This window comes from Battus philenor, unplaced genomic scaffold (assembly GCF_028537555.1).
Source record: "Battus philenor isolate CCGP_79_NKW_IND1 unplaced genomic scaffold, ilBatPhil1.0.hap1 SCAF_3, whole genome shotgun sequence".
Lineage (NCBI taxonomy): Eukaryota > Metazoa > Arthropoda > Insecta > Lepidoptera > Papilionidae > Battus > Battus philenor.
The window spans coordinates 11,720,086-11,746,636 of NW_027181693.1; the positions used below are offsets into that span (position 1 = coordinate 11,720,086).

At 31.7% G+C, this 26,551-nt stretch overlaps 2 protein-coding genes across 2 annotated transcripts; one reads left to right on the top strand and one right to left on the bottom strand.

Moving 5' to 3' along the window:
- Positions 1-586: 586 nt before the first annotated feature.
- Positions 587-10,005, bottom strand: LOC137926588 (lamin-C-like). Its single transcript, XM_068770255.1, has 10 exons — positions 9,444-10,005; positions 5,690-5,822; positions 5,212-5,410; positions 4,852-4,973; positions 4,489-4,629; positions 3,864-4,066; positions 2,698-2,959; positions 2,360-2,581; positions 1,765-1,857; positions 587-1,464 (listed from the first exon to the last, which is right to left on the bottom strand). The coding sequence occupies exons 1-10, from the start codon at positions 9,872-9,874 to the stop codon at positions 1,420-1,422; spliced, it is 1,851 nt and encodes a 616-aa protein (XP_068626356.1). The 5' UTR covers positions 9,875-10,005; the 3' UTR covers positions 587-1,419.
- Positions 10,006-10,619: 614 nt separating this feature from the next.
- Positions 10,620-26,014, top strand: Snx17 (sorting nexin 17). Its single transcript, XM_068770131.1, has 8 exons — positions 10,620-10,860; positions 11,010-11,199; positions 11,316-11,670; positions 11,753-11,915; positions 14,886-15,119; positions 22,018-22,170; positions 22,803-22,949; positions 23,571-26,014. Exons 1-8 carry the CDS (start codon positions 10,801-10,803, stop codon positions 23,715-23,717), a joined length of 1,449 nt encoding a protein of 482 aa, XP_068626232.1. The 5' UTR covers positions 10,620-10,800; the 3' UTR covers positions 23,718-26,014.
- Positions 26,015-26,551: the final 537 nt, after the last annotated feature.

The following is a 26,551-nucleotide window of genomic DNA, read 5'->3' on the forward strand; positions in this document are numbered from 1 at the left end:
GAACGTTATTATAACCAAGGAACGTTATCATAACCAACGATTAGTTTTGTGTTATAGCACTACAAATACTCTTACTCTAAGCTCATTTAATTTTTAATTGCGTTCATTTATATAACAATATTCACATTTTTTTATACAAGAATTTTTAAAATTAATATAAAGTATTTAAACCCATTATAATTAACTGTCCCTTTCACTTGAAAAAAGCGCAACTTATATCTACGAAACGAATATAGATCAATTATTTTATTTCCAGAGTTCGTTGGTCGAACAATGGTTTTTCTTTTTTTTAAATATGAATTCTAAAAAAAACAAGTTTGATCTACGATGACTGTTTTAAAAGTTTAATATTATTGACATTCTAAGAAATCAAGCCAAATGTTACCTTTCGCGACAAAAAATGTAGCAAAAAAATATTTAAAGGTATTAGAAATTACCAGAAGACCAAGAATACACCAAATGTGGAAGAAAAAGTATAATTGCTATTTCATTTGTCTCTTTCTTGTTTTGTAGAATGCATGGTATTGCTTAATTTTGTAATGGAAAAAATAAACAAAACATTGTTAAATCTAAATATATCTTTATTTAATATGTAATTTACACATGGAATAAGAAAAGAAAACAGCCCCGAATATAAGCAAAAAAAAAAACAAATTTTCATGATTACTCAATAACCAAAACGATTTTTAATACAGAATAAGATTCAAACCTCTCCGTCATAATAAAAAAAAAACCATGTGTAATACATCGTTATCGTATATATTATGATCTTATAATATTTTAATAATGTTATAATGTTACATTAATTACAAAATATTTTACGACCCATTTCCTATTGTAAATGCTGCTTCAATTATATCTCTTCTTATACTCCTTTTTTGAGACTTGCACCGGTAGTATTTCCTTGTTTATATGACCACTGAAACTTAATCTAAATGACAACCATGATGATGTCAAAAAGTTCTTAACCTAAATAAAGATATCTTGTAGTAGAAAAATCTATCTTTACTAGAAAATTCCTTTAGTAGATTTAATCTACATACTTTATTTATAGATGCTTTTAGTTAATGACACACAAGTTTAAATAACTTTTATTGCAAAGCATGTGGTGGGAAAATCATAAAAAGACGTATACCATACTTACCAATAATAGTGAACTAACGATTTTGTACTTTGTCCACTGTCTAATGACTCCAAGGAAAGGAAAATATCGCGGCATTAAAAAGGTCGTGTTTATATATTATTAACATTATCTTAATTCTACACATAATTAATGTCATTAAAAATAAATGAATGGATGTGAAATGTGATGAAGTCTATTTTCTTGTTTGATGGTGTTAATAGTCGAATATTCAGAGGCACCGTGTACTGGGGACGCTCGCGGACGGGTCACGGCTGCGGCACTCGATATGGCGGATGTTACATGATGCGACAGTTTTCATCGCCTTCACGGATTTCACCGAGCTTTAAAGACAAATAAATGTTATTTTTTAATGACCATTAAAAATCCAACAGTTAAACTATATTGTGTATATAAGTATAAAACAGCGCTCAACCAATTCAACCAAATTATTCTCACAAAATTACTCGTATATCACTACAGAAATGAACATTTATCAGTGCTTTGCAATCAAGCAAATAGTTAAGTGCGTGGACAGTAATAGTTTTTGTTTATAAAACCTTAAATGAATATTTAAAGTGATATTCTAAAATATATTTTCTTCTAATTTAAGCCCAACAGAACAACCGTTTTTTTTTAAATACCTGTTCGCGACGTGGGTATTTGTGAGCAAGCTCGCGGTGCCGCTGTGCGCTGGTGCTCACTTGTCGTCGTTGCCGCTCCGACACCGCCACCTCCTATGATAATCAGATAATAAATAGTTTTATTGTTTACATACTTAGCAAAACTCAACTGAAGCAGATGTGTAAAGAATCTTTCTAAATCAATCATTAATGGAAAAATACTTAGCTTATTATTTATTAAGGTCATTAACATTTACCCTCTTAAAAGAAGTATATGGAATAAGTCTAAAAAAGAAGAACCTAATAAAACTCATTTAGTTAAACATAAATAACAGGAAAGATATTATTCTGCTGGGGACAACTTCTTAAAGGGCATACAACAAATATAACCTAATTATTGTAATTGTAAAAAAAAAAACAGGACAAAAATGAGGGAGGTTCCTTAATATAGCCATACCATGTCATTAATTTACAATTACGTGGGAAAGTTAAACTGTTCTGAAGAATTACAATAAGGTGACAATATGCTTGTGTGCTAGTATATACTGGTTCCTAAAGATCTGTTGGCCGAAATGTCTATTAATTTATATTGATCACAAACTTTTTTTTTCCTTACCTCTTGGTCATTATTGTAAAGTGTGGTTGTGAAGTTATCGGCGACGAACCATTTCTGCCCCTTCATCACTATTTCACGCGGCGGGTCGTGGTCTGCACCAACATCTGCCGACCACACGGTTACCACGGCCCCAGGCTCTGCCTTCACAGTGCGGTGAAATTTAAATACAGTTTCCTGATCACCCGCCTTACGGATAATCTGATATCCTCCCAGACTTTGCTCCTAAAAAAATAGAATTGGTAAATAATTCATTATTTCAGAATTCTGGTACAATACCAAGAACATAAAAATCATAAAGACATTTATTAAATATATTTGTCATTTCTTTCGATACAAACCTTCTTGCCCTTATTGCGAATCCTAACAAAACTGCCATCGGGACAAGCTTCGCAGATCTCTAGGTCTCCTTTAGCACTGGAGGTAACGCTGAAGTCCTGTAGGCTGCGTTCCTCGCTTTCGTCAAGCAGAGTACGTTTTCTGGCGCGAAGTGGTGTGGCTCTACGGCCAGGTGTAGTTCGTCCACTAGCACTAGCACTAGCACTAGTAGCGCTTACCGATGCCCGGGATTCACGACCGGGAGACTGTGCTGTCAGGTTCAATCTGCAATTTAATGATTTTTGACTTTAAATATAATTATTTTCTAGCCTTGCTCATATGTAAAAAACTATAGTTTGCATAGAATATTTTTGTACAATAATTTCTTATTAATTTTTTTAATTTTTTTTGATTTATCATACTAATGATAAATCAAAGAGATAAAACGTAATTACAATATTTGTTGTCATTTATTATTGTCATTCATTTTTCACACATGGGAGACAACTTAAATATTACATAGTGGGTGAACATTTTCGTAATATGATTTTTATTCGATTTTCGCTGTGGTTTAAGACAAGAAAAGGCAACATTGACATTGATTAGTGATGAAACTCTATCTAGTGCTATTATTTAGAGATTAGACTAAGGGACGTCGTTCATTAGCGACTACGGAAACTAACACAGAAGTTGCGTGTCATGTGACGCCTGACTAGAGAATTTCCTACTAGCAATTTTGAGCATGCCTGCGCGCGCATTGCTATAAGCTGAATTCAAAAAAATTAGCACTGTCAATTAATTTTATGCTACATTGATGCTACGTATTTCGACCAAAACTTAAAAACGACGTCACACGTTCGACAGATATTTAATATCATATATTAAACATCTAGTGATGCCTCTGTAACAATTGAGTATTTAACTATGAGAAGTGTGAAATTGTTTGCACCATGCAAACAGTTAAATTACGTTAGTATTATGCTTTCGAGATGCTAAATAAGATGTTAAAAAAACGTTTAAAGAAAACTGGGCCGAACATAATAAGTTTTACTTGGTTTTCAACTACTTAAGTAGGGGAAATAATGTAAATCACAAAGTTATATTTTTATTGCTTTGGTTAAGTTAATCTAATACGAATTTTTTATTTTTATGTCAAATAAAAAAAACTGTAAAACCTTAATTTACTAACCGGTCTTCCTCGCCTTCGATGAGAGCCCTGTATGTGGCGATCTCGTGGTCCAACGAGATTTTGATGTCCATTAGAGTGGCATACTCTCGCAATTGCGCCATTTCATCGCGGAGGCGCGCAAGCTCCAGCTCCAATGCAGCCAAGTCCTCGGCATGACGTGCCCTCTCTAACTCTAATTGACGTTCCAACTCTCTGCTACGGTTCTGTATTATTATTTTAATCAAAAACAATATTAAAATAAAGAATTTATACATAAAAAATATGCAATTAACCTAAATATTTATTAATTAAGTTAGCCATTGTAATTTAGACCCCAACTAATATTTTATATTTTATTGGTGTCACCATAAAACATTTGAATACATGATTGAACATGTTTTTTATAATATAATTTATTTTTAAAGATAAAATAATAAGAAATGTAAGTGCAAGTAATGCAACATGGATTATTGGAACAAATGAATCGGTTGTTTAAAGCAAATATTATTGACTTCAATCCAATTTCAAGTTATCTCTTCTAATGAATCAGTATCATCATAATCAATAAACTCTTCTAATAGGACAATGAAAAATTTCGATTATTGGTCTGCAGTCATTAAACGAAATGTTCGTGAAAGCAACTTACACTCAATGCTGCATTCTTGTTTTCTAAGTCATTGAGAGTAGCGTTGAGGCTGTCAATGCGCGTACGCATAGTGCGCAGTTCCTCTACAGCGACAGTCGCCGCGCTGCTGTTGCGGTTGGCGGCAGCTTGCAGATTCTTCATCTGTATTTAACATCAATATAAAAATTTAGAGTATGGTCAGTAAATTTAATAAATTCCAGTAGATTAGGTTGTTTGGCTGAAGTAGACATCTTAGTAGACACAAACTTATAAACTATCAATATTCACCTGTTTACATCAAAATATTCTGACAACATAATTACCATTTCAATGACCTACCTACATTCATGAACAAGTAGAATAAAAGTAGTACAATTTGCTTACCTTATTTTCATAGAGAGCTTCAATATCATCTCTATTAGCTTTAATGTTGGCTTCTTGTTGCTCACGCAGCTCCTGTAGACTTTGCTGTAACTTGGCTTCATACTGTTGAGCCAAACGACCATCTGAAACAACAAGTGCATTTAATTTAATCTCAATAATAAAAATCAAATTATGGTGTAGCGAAAAAACCTTTTAACATATATTAATTATGTGGTTTTTTTTTATTATGTGAAATTGTGAAATAAACAAACAGTTATTACTTGTATTTTATTGAAATTGGATCAGTGTTTTTTTCAAGCAGGTCAAACATAATGATTTGTATAATTTAGTCTTAAAAAATATAGGCGATGTAAAATTTACCAATTTCGGAGATTTCGACCTGCCGGCGGGTGCGAGTTTCCTGCAGTTCCTGTTGGAACACCTGATCCTTGAAGGACAGTTCTTCACGCAGGCTCTGGACCGTATTCTCCATGTCGATACGGCACAACATCTCCTCCTCAAGCGTCTTGCGGGTGTCATTATACACTTTACGCAGCTTCTCCAGTTCTTTAGCCAAATCCTAATGTAAACAACAAATTCAGTTCTTTTAAAATGTCATGGTACAATGTAAAATGTATGTTTATTTAATATTATTCAACAAAACATCAAACCAGACATTTTGTTACCCAACAAAGCAGAAAAAATGTTTCATAGGGGTCGGAGGTCAACCGGAAACAACTAGTTCGGTACCGTAATATAAATCAGTAATGTAATTGTAGTCGTAACGTAAGTCGTACAAAAAAATGTAGGCGAAATAAGTATATGTATATAACAAAAGGTCATGTAATATATAACTCACCCTTGCTTCATCCTGAGCTTTCTTCTTGTCGGCAAGAGCGGTGTTGTATTTATTGCTCTCTTCCGTGTAGCGTGTTTCATAATGCCGGGCTAAATTCTCTGCCTGCTGACAGTCCTTGGTCTTTTTATCCAACCTAAAATATTTATAATAGTGTTTGAAATATACGAAAATTAGTAAAAAAAACATTATGACATTGATTTCTAAAAATATAAAGCGGTCATATTTGAAGGTATTTAAAATTTTTAAGTATATCTTCGATATTAATGGTATGTATTTATGTTAATCTGTGATGTCAGACTGTTAAAATTCGAATGGAATGTTCTTGTAAACAAGTAGACAATTCTGTCCACTGCTTGCCGCCAAGGTTTGATTGCGTTGTTTCACTTCTAAAACTAACTTTTGTAAACGTGGGTGGAAATAAAATAAAAAATGAGGTAATCTATATGTTGAGTTTCTTTTTAAACATGCATGCTTGTTTCGTTTTTCCGTGAACCTGTAATTTGTTTTTAGACCGATTTTACTTAATCATCACGAAAACTTGTTCAAATTCTTTAGTTTTCAAGTACATAAATCAAAGTCAATCACCTTGGTCTAAGCATAAAAATAATTCATATTAAACAACACATCGTTGATAACGTTAAAAAAATTAATAGGTCACACTACAGATAGTGAATAGACTGTCGACCAACACAAGACGTGAAAATTTTAAAAATAACTTAGGATGGCGGACGGACACGCGCTGAAGGAAATTATTTTGCCGCGCTCACGCTACCCGTAGGTTAGCAATTTATCAGCTAAGCAAGGACGCCCAGTCTTTTTCGAGGGTTAATAGTCGAATTTAATCTCTGTTATAAACTTAATGTTTGTTTAATACCAATTGTTATGGTACTTCCTTCAATATTGTGTTATACATTTTTGAGTACATCTATCTAATAAGATCTTTAACAACAAAAATAAAATAAAGCTAAGGTTTGATAAAAAGAACGCATCTGTATCTGTGGATAGCCTTGGCCGATATTTAATTTAGATATGAAGACAGTGATGCTTTAATTAAGTAACAATAAAACTGCAAAGAGTTTTTTTTTTAAATATTTGAATAGTTGTTATTGTATTGCGTAGTCTAATACTGGTTAGAACCAATACGGAAACATCGATATAGAAGTTTTCGTATTTATCAAAAAATACAGTAAAGCTTTTGTAAACAATATACTCAAATGGTTTCATTTCCAAATCAAATAATTAAAATAATTATTATCATATTAACAACGTGAGAATAAAACAACTTTACCGTATGTTTATATAATTAAGAGAGAATTACGATGTTATTTGATAATTTGAATATATACAATTTATAAAATATATTAGATGTGAATTGTCCCGAAACTTGTGCGAAATGTTTCCCCTTCATAACGTATCATTAAATTTGGTTTAGCACAATGCGGGAGATTACGACGCGGGGTAGCCGATGATTACGGTTGTATCTTTATTTGCGCTTCGATGAGATACGGTAAACGAACACGTTTTATGTTTAGTTAAAACATACATATGCTTATTATTTTGCGTTGAAAGCATATGAAATATTCTATCTTATGTTAATAGATTCCGCTGTGTTCAAAGACTGCCTATGCGAGGCCTTTCATAAAATGAAAATAATTATCGAGTTCAGATAGAGACATGATTGTAATGACATTGGTAACCAAAATAAGTATTCAGTAATGCGCTCGCGTCATGATTATTTGTAAATATTACGTCATCCAACCTATATCAAATTTTATTCACGTCTTGTATAAAAATTTAGTAATGCATGGTTTTTTTAAGCTGATTTAGAATTGTCTCCTAATAACAAAATCAAATGAAATATGGTTCTTATTCAAATAACTTGCAATATTATTAATGAACAATTTCAATTCTAAATAAAATAAACTTACTTGTGTACTGCCAAATATAACAGTAAATAAATTCTTTGGCTAATTTATACATTACGAGAAAAAAGTGTTACACCTTTTGTAATTCATAATACTATAACAGCAATAGATAAGCTGAAGTTTGGACCTGTCAGGCACCTACAAACAGTAATGCGGAAGGCATATTCAGACTTGATATCTCTATGTCTGTCTCCTCTGGAGACCTTGCATCATTACTCAATGAACCATCCTCTACAGTAATCTAAGAGCTTGGCCTACTAATATAGTGACAATACAATGTGAGCTATGGCTCCTGAAAGAGTCCTGTATCATAATTATTGCAAAAAATCAAGGCTTCAGGTGTCTGCCACCTAAAATCGAGACTGTAAACAGCATGTGCATAAATAGCAATGACTAAAAATTTAAAAATTCATTTGTAGAAAAGCAAGCATGTCTCTTAAAGTTGTATAAATAATGATAAAAACTGACTTTTAATTTTTTTTTGGATCCAAAATATAATATTATTAACTATGTTATAAATTATCTGGGTAGTGTAATGTCTAAACAATATTTTCTTGGCAATAATAATACTCATTCATATATGATTATGATTTTGGCATATTTATCAGTAAGAGTAAATAAAACAGTATTAAAACAGTTTGTGAACAGAATTTTTTAACATCAAGAAAGTTGTTTTTAACCTGTTTATTTGCATCATATAAGAGAAGCTCTCATCACTGAAGTTTTTTTTTAAATCATTTTTCAATACTATTTACAAGTAATTTTATGCAAAATGGTAATAATTGATAAGTAGGATGCATAGAGCCAGCACTCTTCAATTTTCACATTGGTCAATAGTTTGACGGAATATGATCATATGCAATAAAGTTTGACGGAAAAGACTTTTTTTATGAAGTTAGCTTTGTGAACTTTCTAAAGAAATGTTCCTATCAAGTAAGGTATTTCCTATGTGATAGTGAAGCAATAGCAATAACATGTTTATCCAATAGAGGCAGGTGATAGTGAAAAACATGCCACAAAAGATTTCATATCTAAAGGGAAGACACATGTCTTTTACACCAACTTTCCTCATAAGCACAGTTCAGAAATTAGAATCTATTTATTCTCTTGCTGATGTTTCTGATAGAATTTTTCTGATATTTATATCAGCACTTCAAGACCTTATTGCTGAGCATTGCCATTTACCCTTGTCATATCTTAACATGGCTAGTCTGAAGATACTCTTATAGTATATTTCAAAGTGTCCTAATGGTGAAATTTGATTAAACTAAATTACAATCATTAAGGATGAATTGTTCTTTTCTGTAATATTTAAAAATATATCACTTCATTTGTTTTTATAATACAACTAGGTCTGTACCTCACCTTGACACCATTGTTTTATGTACATAGCACACATGCATGTTTTAGTATTTTAAAAGTAGACATTTTCAATCTTCAATGTTTACTTATATTTACAATACTTGTTTAGTATCAGTATAGTATTTATCATAATTAATATTCTTAAATGTATATAAAAATTACATAATTTCTATTTATTAGTGTTAATGTTTACGGAATTAAATCTGAACGAGCTTTATTAAATTGTAGTAAATAAAACTTAAGTGTGTTAAATCGGGCTATGATGTCACTCCCGTAAAGGCGAGGTCGCACGCTCTCGTCACCGCTCCCGCGCTGTAAACGCCGCCGATGACGTAAACTCTATGCTAAGGTTAACCGGAAGAAATTCCTTCCTCGGCACGTCTATCTACATTGTGTATATCTAAGGCCAACAATAAATTAAAAGTTTAAAACTTGTTTCAATTAAAATTACCTCTAATAAAACTTACCGCTTCTTTAAATCATCGTTTTCCTCGTACAACCTTTTCAGATCTATTTCAAGCTTCGCCTTCTCACGGGAAGTGTCATCTAACAACTTTCTAGCATCTTGAAGTTCATGTTCGTACATTCCCTTGATATTGGATACCTCGCGTGTGACGACCTCCTGTGTAGTTTGTATTTCGCGACGTAATCCAGAATTTTCACTTTCGAGTTGACGAACCTTGTCGATATATGCCGCAAGGCGGTCATTGAGATTTTGAAGTGCATCCTTTTCTTGCAATCGGCTGTGTCTCGTAGGACTTAGTGGGCTATTTGGTCGACCGGCAGAGCTAGACGGGCGGCTACCAACAGGAGTGCTGGATTGGGGTGGGCTTTGCACAGATGACACAACATTAACATTTGTCGAGGATGTAACAGTCTTTTTTGTTTTAGATGACATTTTGGAATGCTTTTTATGTCACAACAAACACAAAATACCCACAACTTATATTCGCCAACGCAAACGTTAAATTTTAACAACTCTCAACACGAATCTAACCCAAACGAGAGTAAAGACGCGCGCGTGATCACGTGACCATGAGTCACGATAAATGTAGCCATAACAAGAAAAATTAAAACAAATCTCGTTGTCGTAACATTTTGTAAAGGATTCATTTCAAAATTTATATGTAGACATCCATTACACTGTATTCACCGGACAAGGTAATACTAGACAACACAATATTTTTCATTGTTTTATAAAATCGACATAATGTTACGCATACAAAAGAAATAATGTCAGTGTACAAATAATCAGTACTTTTGCTTATGTGTTGTTTTTACTTTAAACAAGTATGACAAAATAACTCCACCACCATGTGTGATTTGACTAATTGTCTTACCCACGGTCGTATTAACAAAAATAATTTTTTAAAAGGATACAATGTCTTAAATTTTGATTATTAATGTAGTATTGGGTTTTATTAATAATTGCTTAACACTAAAGAATTGTGAATCTTTTAAACCAGTAGGTATGTGTAAACGTATCTATAGATTTTTATTAGAATTATTGACGCCCACTACAATTATCTGTCTTTTTCACTTATTTAAAAAGGGGCTTGAAAGAACGTTGTATTATCTATGGCTTAGCGAACATAGTATAGTTATTTTTGTTTTGACAGCGAATGGGAATGAATGGAAAGGGAAGTACGTATTGCGAACGTTTTCAAACACTGTGTATTTAACTGGTGTAGGAGTCGGTGATTTCGTAGTTTTAATTATTTGAAATTTTAATAGAAATTATATTCAGTGATTGAAACTGCGAAATATTTTATGTAGTGTTCGTAAAGAAAGGGATGTCATGATACCTTTATTATAATTGTAAAAATGCATTTTTCTATCCCCGACGTACAGCAATTTCGTGATGATAATGGAATCACTTACACGGTAAATAACATCCTCCCTCCTGTTAATCATATTGATAAAGATGTTTTGTTCGTCTGAGAGATTGGTTTCAGAATTAGTTTAAAAGTTCAATGTTGTAATTGACTTGATATTAGTGTTTACTTATCTGAAATTGTTGTATATATTTTTAGGGATATAACATTCACATTGATGGAGTTTTTCATTGTACTGCGCGGTACAAACAATTGCTCAGTCTTCATGAGCAACTGCAGGCTCAAAATACTTACTTGAAACTCCCACAGTTTCCACCAAAAAAACTGTTTCTTACTAATTCTCAAATTGAAGAAAGAAGAATTTTACTAGAAAAGTATTTACAATTAGGTAAAAGCAAATTATGGGTATTTTTATATTATGCATTATTTTTTTGATATACTTTAATAATAACATTTACTTGAAAAGTTATAACAAGTCTTTGATTATTTACATCAATGTTGCAGTGGGGCAAAATCCAATTTTGGCGTATTCAGATATTCTAACTACATTCCTGTTTTCTGCTCAGCAAGAAACTCATTGTGTTCAAGTACATGAAGTAGACATAGAAATTTCTTTAATGAATGGCTACAGAATACCATTATCTGTGTCCTCAACGGACTCTTCGGGTGCTGTGTTAGATATAGCTTGTAATTACATAAATTTGCCAAAAGACTATGTGAAGTATTTTTCTTTATATCTATTCAATTGGAGTTGTGCAAAAGATGGACAGCCTTCACTAAAAAAATTAGAAGAATATGAATCTCCATACATATCACAGAAATATGTACGTCCTGATGATAAAATTGTACTTCGTAAAAGGTAAATAAATGTAGGCTTTTTCTTATTATTTTTTTCTTATGTAAATAAATGCTATGTTCATCACTGTCTAATAACTTTTTAGCTATTGGGATCCATGTTATGACATTGATGTTATGTCTGACAGAGTTTCATTAGATCTATTATACTTACAAACTATTGAAGATATTGACTTAGGATGGATTTGTGTAAATGCACAAACCAGGGATATTTTAAATGGACATGAAGCGAGGAAAGAAAAGAAAAATGTAAGTATTACTTTATAATAGTAATTCTTTTAAGTAACTAAATAATACTACAATTGTTACAAAGAAACTGGTCTTATTGGTGTAGATGTATGATCTTTAAATTAACATAAATTGCCTGGTGGGTTTTGATAAGTGAAGCTTAAAATAATTTATTATGTAAAAGTGGTCATACAATTTTTTTTTAATATGTATTGTCCAAAGATAACAATGTCACTTATTTTTTTTTATTCCAGTAATAACAATATCTGTTTTTATTAATTACATTTCCTATTACATTCCATTTAGGTAATTATTTAAAAAAAAACATTATTAAATGAGAATATTATTTGTATAACATATATATTTTTAAAGTATTTGATTTGTATTTTTCTCATATTACTTGTAGATCTTGAATTAATTTTCACAATAGTTATTTTGCAATTATCAATAATCTAAGAAGAACCCTCTTTTAGTTAAGTACAAATTTAAATTAAACCTATTTGCGTTAAAATAAATAATAATTAAGCATCCTTAATTGATTATTTGTTTATTGCCAACAAAATTATGTTTTATATCCTTATTATAATAACAGTATAATGAGAACATGCTTAACTTTGATTGCATATGTGTTGCATCAAATCAATTAGTCATGTGAAAAAGTAATTAATAACAGTTAAAATTCTTAACTTGTTACAAAAATTATTATTACTAAGAACCTAACATTGTAATTGATTGTAATTATGTAGAAACTTATTAAAGTTGCAATAATTATCTATTTAAAACTAATCTTCTAACCTATCATACTGTATTAGACATGCAATATTGAAACTTGAAGAATTTAAGTTTTGTTGTTTACTTCAATGTGGCTGTGAACCCGAGTTAATAGTCGGTATATTTTGCAGATCATACATCACAATGATAGAGTCTACAGAATGTATTGAATGTTAATTATTTAAATTTATTTGATTAAATGCTATTTGCCAATTGGCATAGAGCTTTGCAATGACTTTTCAATGACTTGTAGGTTCATTGAAACTTAAACTTCTTCATAGTTTATAAATTCTGTAGCTTACTCAGTAGTCTAGGCACGAGCCATTTCATCATTGAATTGGAAAGTGGTAAGCGCGTAAGTGCAGCATAAGGCGTTCATACGTAGGGTGTCCTTGTTAAAGTCGGAAAACGCTAGATGAAGGCTTCTGTGTAATGTAATTGGAAATATAGACAAGGCCTATGTCCAGCATTGGACATTCTTTAGCTGAAATCATGATCGTGATAAGCAGTTAAATTGTTTGTGCATACTCTGGCATACCAGGTGCAAGGACTTCAGCATGTAGACCCTTTTAAAGTTTAAACTAAACGTGAGGTTTAGTTCAGTAGGTTACTATTAATGGTTTATAAATATTTTTAGAATAGTCATCTACAGTTAACTATGTATCATCTGCATGTCTCATTTGCATTGATTTTAAATATCTAATATTGGGTTGTGTTTTTTAAAAATGTTACGCCTAAAGACTCGTTTTAACCTAATGGTAAGTATTACATTCAGCCCGTAACAATGCGGTGCATATCACATTGCATCATGAAAGGCATTTTGAGATGTAACACGATATGCACTACGTTTGCGGTTGCCGTCTACGGCTAACTTCTGTCTCATTGGGCAAATAATTTCACTAGCTACAACTATGAAATTGTAAAAATATATAAAAATGATACTTGCATTATTGCATCTTGATAAATCGTCTGTATTAATAATAATATTCCTCCTGACAGTGTAGGCAAAATAAAGCAACCAAATGTTTTAATTATAATATTTCAATGTAAATCTACAACTATATTATGTCTTATATACGTATTCGTAAAAATGAATTTTAATATAATAGTAGAAAAAGTACAGCAGACAAACAGTATTGCAAGATATCAGCGCTGTGACAAAAATATCATGTTGCGTTGAAAACCTCACCACCCCTCTGCAAAGGGTAAGAATAATTACCGCGCAAAGGGAATGAGTGGGTACTTAGGCATCGAGGGTTAAAAACGCGGGTAGACTAAATGTGAGTTCAGCGACTTTTAGAGGATTGTTTGAAATTTTATCGTAGTTGAGAATTTCCTTCCGTTCAACTTATGAGTGACTTTATTTTAATAAAAAAAATATTAAATCATTACGGCGACTATCGATGTCGTTAGTCTACAAAGTTTTGCTTTTCTAGAACATTCGTTTTTCATAAAATATTTATTATTTTTTATATATATAACTTACGTTACTCAGATTAATATAGCTCTGTAACTGCTACGTAGTTAGATTACCGATAATACATTAATAGCAACCAGAGAAGTCGAGGTTTGACCTTTCCGGGCACTCTCTGATACTAATGTTGGGAATGCTAACCTCGTTTCCTTGGCAGCCAGAGTCAAGGGAGACTCTTAATCATATGAAAAATTAATGTAATAATTCCTAAAATCCTCCAGGTTAGTTATTATGAAGTCTAGATTAGGCATCTTCATACGTAGTTCGTCTTTTCTTTCTGGTATAGTGCTATCACTTTGAACATGGTAAAACTATAAATGCCATTATGCAAATAGCTTTAATTAGGCATATATAACTATAAAAAACGGTACTATTCGGATTCTCTTTAAATACACAGTTATATTATTAACTAACTGTCCCTTGGCTCGCGTGGCTCTGACTTTAGTGAGTGTAATTTTATCAAATTTTTCGTTATATCTTTAAGAGCAAATAATTTGAAAATATGATTTTTATTAATTATTGCCCCCAGAGCCCTGCTTACGAATATAATTTAGTTAATTCTCTTCTATTCTTATCTGACCTTTATGATGCGAAAGTAATATTTCTTACAACTTTCATGTTCCTAGCTTAGCCTTTCGGTTCCAAAGATATCGTGATTAGTCATTATACAGATGGAAATCTTTAAAATATTTAATTTTATATAGATTAGATAAAATATTAAAAGTTACTTTGTCGTACACCACCAGTATATAGAAGTAGCTCGTGGTTCTCGCTACTATGGCCGTGTGCCCGCTGGCGAGGCGGTGACGGATGCACATCATTTGTCGGGCTCAGCTACAGCAGAGGCGAGTGGATCGTGCCGTGTACGGGTGTCCCTCGCTTCGAAGGAGCTGACGCTGACCAGCGTCGCACAGCCATTGCGGGAGCAGCGATACAAGGTTACCAGGATGAGATGTTGGAGAATAACAACTCTGCATGCAGTAAGTGTTATTATTTTAAGAAATATTGTCCGTCGTAGATTTTGTATTTCGTACAATATTAATGTGGAACGTTTTTTTTTTAATTTGTGTATTATGTTTTCACTATTTAATTAGAACAATTTTAACCGCTAGGTAATTGATCTGGGTGTCAGGTTTACCATTCATTATTTTTTATCTAAATATTTTCTATTCATCAACATCGCTTCAGCTGATAGACGCACAGCGTAAGACGTAGGCTTGCTCTAAATATCGACACAATGACCGGTTTTGTGCTGCCTGCATTGTACGACTTCCAGTGACCATGACTTTATCAAAAAAAAAAAAAAATTAAAACCTCATCAAGTGATAATAAAAAACAACAACATAAATCAAAATTGAAACTGTATTGTGAAATACCAAAATTATGTTGAAAAAAGAGAAGCGATGTGTGAATGGAATGTAAATAAACGGTAAGATGATTAAGGAAAAATGAAAAATGGAAGAAGTGTAATAGAGATTGTAAAAATGGAAGAGGTAAGCGATAACAAAATACACTGAAAAATAATAAAAAAGTCCCTGTCTTCACTATGGTAGGGGGCACGAGAAAACAAATATCGTGATTAAGTCGTCAGTTCCCCTAGTGGAGGACCTGCCTATTCACGCCGTGTCTACCGACTCTTGAAAACCTTTCCGCCAGAACGGCCGGCGGATGCACGAGCAATGTGCTCTCCCTGACAAGCAATTCTTCGAGCTACGCTGTTAGCTTTGCACAACTTCACTATTAAATTTATCTAATTTACTATCGTTTCCATTATAGAGCGTTATGTAAAGGAATATAATTGTCTATGATGCGTACGATAGTAGTAGCATTGATATTTTATTATTCAGCTGGCTTCCCGGAATGGGCCATTTCTTTTTTTGCTTTCGGGTGGAAATCGTTATTTCTACATAAGTTATAATATTCTTTGGAGAAGGTTATGATAATGATTATTTCTATCCATTAAAACTCCCTGGCCGTAATAGTTATTAGGGTCCGGACCTCAGGATTTTCTAAGGGTTGCACCAGTGCCCCACAATATTATAATAAGGCGACATGTATGTATGTATGATAGTATAATAAGGTAATATGTTACAGGAGCGAGTTAGACCGCTCCCGGCAATTTCGTTGTGCCTTAGCAATACGAGACTTTTTCGAGTGTCTTTAGAAATCAATCCTGTACCAACCGATCTCTTAAAGTTTTAGCATCACACACCAGGTGATAGTGATAGTCCTTAATGACTAAATTAAAAGAGTTTCTATCAAAATGGCTATGTCGTTTTAATACACTAGTAAATTTGTATTAAATCTTATTTAGATTTAGTAGTTTCCAATTGATACGTCCGTAGATACTATGATACGCTTCTTTTTTAAAACAGAAAATTCTTTTCAATTCAAAATTGAAAATTTTCTTTTCTAACCTTAACATAACGAAACTATAATCTAATTTTAGTAAAGATGAGAAATCTTTACCTATATGTTCTTTCTCAGTTATAGAATTATGATTAACGTTTTAAATATAAACAGGTTCTCCAACTTGTGAGTTATTTATACGAGTCAATGAAGATTTATGATCTGTGTGGATTAAAATCTGAACGGAAACAAAAAATATTCAAAGAAAATGTTAATAAAGTTGTTTTAATTACTATAATGTTACCGAAACCGTTGTACCGCTCCTTAGTGATACGCGTGGCTAAACGGGGGGAGTATCGGACGTTTCTTTCGGTCAGTGAAGCCTATGCTTTTTTCTTCACGGTAACCTCGCCTCACTTTACTATGGCGAGGTACAGCGCTTTCGGTAGCATTATAATCTCGTTATTATTATTACATAAGTAATTTCTCTGCGATTACTACTATGTAACAACGTGATTTAGGCTGTTACCTTTTAATATTAAGACTATTCAATGTTTGACCTTTATAACCAGTTTATTTTTAACGTCTTATGCAATTTTGTGTAAAAGGTTTCATAAATAATAATTGCAGTAGTGATGTCATCGTTCGGTGAGTCGTTATTTGCTTGCAAATAAAATGATCAAACACTGCAATGTAGTGTATTTTTTTAAAAGAACCTTTGTGAAAGATTCGTCACGAGTTCTTGATTATTATATCAATCTTTCCGCCTTGTTTGATTGGAACGTATATACATTGTACAAATTTTATATATGCACCCAAAATACATACAAGCTTGTTATATTTATTTACTTCCTACAGGTTTCTCAAAATTAGTAACTCTTTAATGGGCAACTGTGTACGGTATAACAATGCAATTTCATATATTGTCCCTGAATTAGCATGTAACACTGTTTTTTTTTAAAAAACTATGAAGAATTCTATTGTAAAGGATTATTAAATAATTATAAAGTATGATGGGCCTCGGTATTAGACCACAATTGAAAGACTTTAATTATTTAAAAAAAAAAACTTTATTTTCATGCAGAGCTTCCGCTTACTGTGAGCTATGTACAGTATTCATTTGCTTATCGCTTTACAGATCTTTTTATACAATTTCGGGGTTCTCACAAAGAAGATACTAACCATGATATAACTTTTCATTACTTTGCTAAACACTTTAAAGAAATAAATAAGAGTAATAGTGCAACAGTTTAATTTTATGGCCGCTCGTTTACGCCGACTTTTTGAAGCGACAGCGTCATTACATACAATAATGACGCTGTCGCGCGTCGGCATCAATAGAGTCGCAAACGGTCGCTAGCTGTGTGATCTCGCCTATGATTTAGTCGCAATACAAACGCGATATTGTCGCGCTTCTGTCTCAATGCTCGGTTTTTCACTATTGCTTCACCCTCCCTCCGTTCCCTCTCCGTCGCGGTGCAGTAGCACGTTGCAAATGCGACTAACACTGATGCTTTAGAAGCAATGCGAGAGCGTCGTTTCAAAAAGCGGCCGTGTGTGAGGATCTTAATTGATCAAGTTTAAAAATTAATATTGCTCTTTTTATAAAGTGATTACTATAAAATATATTGTGACGTTATTGCCGTCAGTAAGTTTTTTTTTTAATAAATCGGAATCTATCAAATACGTTCAAAATGTTATGTATAATTCATTAACCTCATAATTTAAAAAATATGAGAGTAATGAATATTTAAGATAATAAAATGATGTAGATAAATAATTAGCTTGTTTACATATTACATAGACTTAAATTATCACACGAATCGCTATTGTTTGATGAGAACTTCATTTAATCTCGGCTGCTAGCAAAAGCTTTGGCAATGACTTCCTCTAACGTCTATATTAAGTATATTGTAAGTGTGAGTTTAGAAACCTCGTAGCTACATACACATACATATACATGAAACGTGTAGTAATAAAATGTCTAACATTTTATTCCAACGATAACATAACTATACATCGATAAACAATCATAATTATACAAACTAATTGCATAGAACACTTTTATGTCATATAGTGTTCTAAAATTTATTTATTATTTTATGATTTATTTATTTATACCTTAAGGATTTTACGAATAAAAATAATATATATATATATATATATATATATATATATATATATATATATATATATATATATATACATATGTATATACTAGGTTAATGCCATAAATTATTCTCAATAGACATCTGAGATGAAAGAAAAATTATTTTTACCTATTCCTTTGTGATATTAAGTATGATTAGTTCATTAGTTGTCTTCATATATATGACAACTCTTGATGTAAACCATTTAAATGGTCTTGAAATAAAGTATTTTCTCTACCCGTTGAAAAAACCTACTTCGTCTTCAAAAAGTTAACAAACACTTCTTGAGTTTGAGTTGTCCTCCACCGCTGAATAGAAGTGGCTAACATCCAGCTTCTTCCGACGACCTTGACAAGAATGTTAAGTTAACAAATCCTTCGAGGATCTATTGTACGAACAAATAATAAAATTCCACAATATATCATAGGCTTATTCTTAGTTAAGAATCACTTAAAAAGTATATTATTAAATAACTCCTATTAGCATCTCATAGTTTTTACTTGGTCTAAATTTGTGAAATTTGGTTGGTTGACTCGTTTGCACGATTGATATCATAATGCATACATCAAACATATTTTTTTTTAAAGAGCAACCGTTGACTGGCCAGCTCTTCTCAGCGTATCACGATCCGAGCCGGTAGTAGCTCATTATTTAAAATGTTTTAATTTTTGACGATTCAAATCTGTATGTAAATAAATGCCTTCTTAAATAAAGATAATTTGAATTTCGTAAGAAATTATAAAAAATATTGTATGTTGAACGGGAAGAGAAGAAGTGAAAACGTTATCCTGTTTAAACTCAAATAATCTCTTAAATCAATAATAATGACTCGTATGGGACTCGTATATATCTTATTGATTAATTGCACACAAGTGGTTCGAGTGGTCTCTATCCGGTGCTTTTGATTTCGCGGCCTCTGAACTCTTTTTATCAAGAAAAGTTTCTCTCCACTGTCGATCAAGATACAGTAGTAGTTGATTTAATTAAAAATGAAATTTTTTACTTTAATTTTTTTTTATTAAATTGATTTATAATATGGGATAATTTTGTAGTCCACTATACGTAAAATTAAAAGCATCTGTTATATTGTCTGTTAAGATAAGTAACTTCGAGAAAGAGGTTAATAGTCGAATTCAACACGGCAACGTTTGGAAACTACTATTTGTTCTCGTTCAACATCTCTCAGTGCTTTCATACGTAACTTTACGATCAATGTGTGTTACTTGTGACGACTAATATCATTCGCAGCGTTATTGGAAACTCCAGTCGCTAAACAGGCCGAAATTCAGTTCGGAATTTCTCCAGAAACAAAGAAATCCGGAGACGAACAAAAATGACCGACATGGACCAGCGGATTCTAAAGTTGTGGCAGTGGGGTGGCCACGTATATAACGCGCAAAACAGAAGATCGCTTTGACCTTAAGGTTTTGCAGAGAACCATAGATCGGTAAACTTTGTGCAGGACGTATTATCATGTCGTCTGCCCATAAGGTGGACAGGACATGGTTAAAAGAAGACGCTTGATACAGGCCGCATCTAACTAGATCATATTGGAAAACTATGGGTTAGACCGTTGTCCAGCTGGGGACGTCGTATCGCTGAATGATGATATAACAGCGTGTGAAGTAGATATCGTATAATAACTTACTATTATTTAAGACAACTACATAAGTAACACGATTATCCCGAGAATTATCTATTTTAAAATATCTCATGTGCGTTTTGTAAATCACGCACTGTCTCCACAGAAGTTCCGTGACTAACACAATATGTACTGTTGTATCTAATTTTACGATTTATACAGGGTGATTAGTTATAGGTGTCTTAATTAATGTATAATAATAAGTTATTATATATTTTTTTTGCTATTTCACATACATCATTCACAGATTTATATTCACCAACTAAATATAACACAAAAATGTTTTTCTTGACGGCACGTATGTTAGGTTCTATTTTATCGTTAATATGACGCGAATGTAACTTGACGTATTTTGACATCTGGACAAACTTGTCATAAGATTACAATGGTATTGAATGGTATTAATTTGATTAAAAATCAATATACTCGTAGTAGAATTACAGTTACCTTTTTCCCCTAACACTACTTTTAAATAAATATTTACCTATGCCGCTCCCTTATCATAAAATAATAAATTATTTGTTACTTCCTGTTTGTTCCCTAATGTTTTCATTAGAACATTCATCCTGTTTTTGTTTTTAATAATAAATATTGTTGTCCCACAATTCTAATGAGTGAACTAGCTAGGTAGACCAACGGTAGAGAATTGAGACTTGTGTTCGTTAGTCGTGGGTTCGATTATAGAGATACAATCTTGTATAATTCACAATATATGCATTAATATAGGATTACCGTTGCATAAAGAAATTTCCAGAGGATGTATTCCAGCGTTCTATGCGTACTATAATACACTGCCATTGCCAGTCCGCTAAGCTTGCCGTTTATGGTATATCCCCCGATGTATATATAAGCCCGTCTCGAAGGTGTCATTGGGCTGAATCGACAAATTCTAATTAGTGAATTACAAATGGTACACGTGAATACAGTGGTACAAAAATACAGAACATTCTATCAGTGGATGATTTGTGTGGAGTATGTCAGGTTAGGGGTGTTTCACACGGACCTACAACCGTTGATATAGTTTCTGATGCCATAGCTCTGCTGGCGTTTGGCATAATTGGCTAATTTTAATTATTCTACATATGACTTGGTATTGCAGTAGTATGAGTATTTACATTTATATATCTAAGTCGATAACTTTACTTGCTTGGTATGAAAAATTTATGAAACTTATTTTTTAATTACTTTTTTAATTACTAACATTACTATTTTTTAAATGTTGCGTCAAAGTTTTGAAAAGCCTGATCTTTTATTTAGTACTGTTATGTATCATTGTATGTAGTGCTAAATATCAATTAATTTTGGACTGTGTAAAGAGACAGACTTTAAGTTTTGTTGAACAAAGATGCAGCTGCCACTTGTTTGGTGTTAACGAGCTTACATTTCGAAGAGGGGGCTAAAAGGTCACATTATCTCCTTCCAATGTCCTGGTAATTCCCTATATTTAATTGAAGGTTATAGTTTCGTCATTAAGGCGGAACAGTAAAGAATTGAAATAAATTGTCTGCGACTGTCTTCGTGCAAATAGGACGTAGGTGTCTGAAGAAGCATTCACTGAGATATGTTTTACTAACAAACGCTGAGTCAGTCTAAATATTAAAAAACTGGCGTTTGCGCAATTAATGCAACTATAGATTATTTAGATGCATCGGCGTTCATAACGCATATAAAGCTAGAAGCTGATATTAACTAGTCAGAGATAGCAGGTTTTACATAAGTTTTATTTTATGTTTTCAGGTGGAAAAGTCCCAAACAAACGGTCACGGATCTCTTTTAGACGAGCCTAACAAGCATTTTGAGCTGTCTTTTGAATATCTTATAAGTAAGGATAACTTGGAATGGATAACATTAAGGACAGAGCACGCAATATTTATAAGCGTTTGTTTACAGGTAAGTTTTTATGGTTCGTTATTGACTGCGTCAATTTATTTAAATTGAAATAAATTCGATTTTCAAATTTTGTTTTTCTATATATTAGTGTCTCTTTTTGGGTATGGTAGCTCTTTATTAGTTCTTAAAGTAAATCTTGATAAACCAAAAAAATGTTTTAATAATTTTTAACCGGTGAATGGAGTAACAAATTTCTGATATTTCACATTATTATAAGCCCCCGTAACTGTAAAAGCCAACAGTTAAACACCATCTGTCATCTATATAAAATATGGCCTTTTTAATTTTGTAGAAATTATTTTTTCCTCTCAGAAGAGACTAAAAGACACTAGAAAGTGTAGTTTCTTGTTAATTAGTGTTCCTTAGTGGCTGTTCATTCGCCCGTTAAATATGTACGCTATGAGGACGGAGAGAGTCGTTTAATAATACGAGAGATGACACGGGAGATATCTGAGAATATTTAAGAGGACATATAAACCCTCAAAATATGGACATCAAAAAAATTATTTGGCTATCCGAATCATTCAATCGGTGAAATATTATTTTATAATTTTTTTCTATGATGTCCAAAATTTAAAATATATATATATATATATGTTGTATGTGTATATCTACATAATGTAATATTACAGTCGATAGTCGATGAACTGATGCGCCAGAAAAGTGGGTCCGGACCGGCGTCTCCTCGCAGTAAACGTGGTGGACTTACATACCTTCGTCGAGACGGCTCGAGTCAACTTATCACTTCATCTTCATCCAGCGATACGTTGAGTTCCATTGTAAGTTATTTGGATCATTTATTTAAAATATATTTTACTATCAAAGGCTTCATAGGTAATCTTTTAAATCAGTCGACAAGCAGTAGTGAATTATTGTATTTTAGGTTGTCGGCAGGCCAGTTAATATTTTCATTATTATGTCTTTAACTGTTGAAATGTCTCTAATGTTAAGAAGAAAAGTGTATTTATAATGCTACCGAAATCGCTGTGTCCCATCCTGAAAAACGCAGCGAGGTGGGAGAGTAACTATAAGCGCCTCGTCGCACATCTATAGAGCGGTACAGCGGTTTCGGTAGCATTGTATTAAATCATAGGTTTTTCATTGACTGATTAACTAGAAAGTAACTTAATACTTTCTAGTTAAAAAAATTAAAACAATACTGGATAACAGAATTGTTTATAAAATTTACATATATCGATTTTATTTACGTAATCGATTTTGAAATCTAGTTTATCGTACAGTACTCGCTATATTAGTATACGTAATCAATTATCTCGAAATATAAAATGCTTTGCGAGAAATTTAGCTAAAAGTATATCAATGTATATGCTATATTGTTCCCCATTAGTAGATTATATGTTGACATATCATTTGTTGAATGTAGATTTCCTCTTTTGCAGAATGGAGATTCCATTACATCGGGCAGTTCGCGGGAAATTTTTTCAGTTCAGAAATTAACCGAAAAATTCGCATCAGTCGCCTTCAAGAGCGGCAAGGATTGTGTGGAGAATAACGCATTCGAAGCTATAGGTGACGAGGAATTATAAAATATTATCGAATATAAATTTTATTCTAAAATTTTTGTGAGCAAAAAACTAATGTTGCCAATAATTATATTGAAATAAAATGTTATGATACTCCATCATTTTTATACAACACTATTGTGTACATATTTATGTTTATATATGGCTATGAATAATTTACCGGGTTAAATATTGTATATATTACCGTACTGCCATCCACTTGCCATATAATACACTAGCCATGTCTAAATTCTAAAACGATGTTGATACGCGTGTCCACCGTAGTCTAATATGCAAAATATTTTAATATCACATAGTTGTGTAATAAATTATCCATTTGGATATGAATAAATCATTATAATAGCGAATTGTCCATGAAGATTTTCATATTGTTATTTTTACTTCTATTACATACATGTAGAACTAATTTAGTCATTAAGGTTAGAAAGATTATTAGGTTATAATGACTGCTTATCATTGGGGCCGTTTCCAAGTTTACCAACTATACGGTATGTAAATATATAATAATAATGTAATGTTAAGTCCACTTTTTTATGAATTGAACAAATAATTTAAATATTGAACCAAAAAAATTCAGTAGCTAATTTTAAACAGTAGTAATTAAAAGTAAAAAGTTTTGCTTCAGTGTAAATGCAGTGCAAAATACTCAATTATATGAAATTAAATCAATAATGTTATCATATACTCAAATCTAAACAAATTGGAGGAAAAAAATTATTGCAATAAGTTATTGTCACAGTGCCATTGACAGTTACGGCCATTGAAATTATATTTATAGTAAGTCAGAAGTTATTTTAATTATTTAAAACTTTTAAAGTATATCAATAATAACAAAATTCTCTAATTCAATATTACATTGACAATTAAAAAAAATTAAGACTGCCTCCTGTAGACTGTTGTCCTCGAATAAAAATAATATATGCAATCTTTTTTTAAATTTATGCATAATCTACTATGTGTATTTTTTATGTAATTAGTGTACTAGATATTAAAATTATACTTAATCTAAATTGCAGTGTACATGTACATATACAACTTAAACGTCTCTGATGTCACATAAAATTTTGGAAACATTTTATATTACTGATGTCTTTATATGAGGTTTGATAATTAATTAGGAATCGTCATCAGTGTTGTATGACACGTGTACCTTCCTGAATATTTTTAGGAATCCTTAAAAATATTAATGTAATTAAAAAATAAACAATATTAAAAGTTGTAGATCATTAAATAAATACTAAAAAAAAATTAAGTAAAATTTAGCTAACTATTGTTACTTCCAACCACCTTGCCTGAGAGCTTTCACAGTAATCCAGCTTAAGTAATTACTTAGTCACGTTTTATACTAATAATCTACTATTTCGTAATAAATTGACCTTAATGGAAATAATAAATTGATATTAGGTGAAAACATTTTCATACAATTTTAATGTTTTAGATTGTTCAATGATTAGTCTTGTTTGAAAAGAGTAAAATTGTATTAAGTTTTATTATGAATTGAGAAAAAATAACGCAAGATCGTTAATACGAAAATTATTGAGTGTTATTTTTTAATTATGTATATTTATAAAAATTTAAACTTTTAATGTAATATGAAATACATTATTTTTAAATGAAGCATGTACTGGTTGACCCGTAATTGAACATTAAGCCGAAATCAGAATGATGCGACGCAGAACCCTATAAAGTAATAAAACAAATGCCACACCTTTTTAAAGATGTTGCCATTAAAAAAGGAAAATGAATTGTATGTGATTGTGCTCTGTATTTTTTTGTCAGTTACTGCAAACACAAATCATTTTTTTTATAAATATTTTCACTTACATTTTACCCCTTCTATGAACGACCGGCAAAAATGCATACCTGACTTTGAGAAAAACCTAGCACTTTTTGTCAAAAAATATACTCAACCTTATTATTACAAAAAACTCCAACCCACTCTGCTGAAAAAAGTAATATATGTGAACTTTTACATTAATTATCTGGCGTTGTTTATTACCTTGATAGTCACTCGATTGGCATGGCGTTTATTTATGGGAAATCTGTATATTAAATTTTACGTTCTTATATATCGAGATTGATAGTTCTCTGTCCATCTTTTAACGATTTAATATATTTTTGGGACCACACAGGGATTGATTTTTAAACGAAAATTTTGATCATAAAATGTTTAGTTTTTAATTAATAAAAAAAATATCTTTTATTGAAAATTTAAAGCAAGATGTATCTTTTTCATAAATGTTATCCCTCATATTTTTTTTTAAAGAAAACTAATCCAAAACATAATCTAATATTGTTATACTATTGTAAATTAATGTTATGTATTTGGTTTAATATTTTTTGTAATTATGTAATGAATAAAATTGACAATTTGTGCCAATTTTAAAATAAATGGAGATTTATTTCAGAAATTGAGGTTTATGCTTGTACTTGTATTGTTGTACTTTAAATGACTTGTTTTTTATTTTTTTTATGGCCCCTGCTATTGGGGGCCTCTCCTACCCCTAATTTGTTGATGAGATCAGGTACTACATTTACAAAATCTTTATTCTTCCATCACTTTCATACTTCTCAATTTCTTTTATTCTTACCTTTTATCCTTCACTATATCTTTCATTCCTTCTTGCTTTCATCACCTTCCTTCCATCATCTTATTACTCTTAGGTGGCTAGGTATATTTTTTATTCTTTATTTTATTACTTATTCTATTTTTTTATATCAGTTTTCTGTTTTGGGTTTTACTTTTTTAATACGATTCTACACTTTTCTTATTCTATTTTTTGCGGAGCACGCAATAAGGCTGCGTGGCATTCAGGAAAAATATCCTCCTCACTGGA

Bases quoted from the DNA above. Each gene is read 5' to 3' on its own strand.
- LOC137926588 (XM_068770255.1), bottom strand. From the start codon at position 9,874: ATGTCATCTAAAACAAAAAAGACTGTTACATCCTCGACAAATGTTAAT. The intron at 5,823-9,443 runs GTAAGTTTTATT...TAAATATTTTAG, and splicing joins AACGATGATTTAAAGAAGCG to GTTGGATAAAAAGACCAAGG. The intron at 1,858-2,359 runs GTAAGGAAAAAA...TGATTATCATAG, and splicing joins TTTACAATAATGACCAAGAG to GAGGTGGCGGTGTCGGAGCG.
- Snx17 (XM_068770131.1), top strand. From the start codon at position 10,801: ATGCATTTTTCTATCCCCGACGTACAGCAATTTCGTGATGATAATGGA. The intron at 11,916-14,885 runs GTAAGTATTACT...GTACACCACCAG, and splicing joins CGAGGAAAGAAAAGAAAAAT to TATATAGAAGTAGCTCGTGG. The intron at 22,950-23,570 runs GTAAGTTATTTG...CCTCTTTTGCAG, and splicing joins GCGATACGTTGAGTTCCATT to AATGGAGATTCCATTACATC.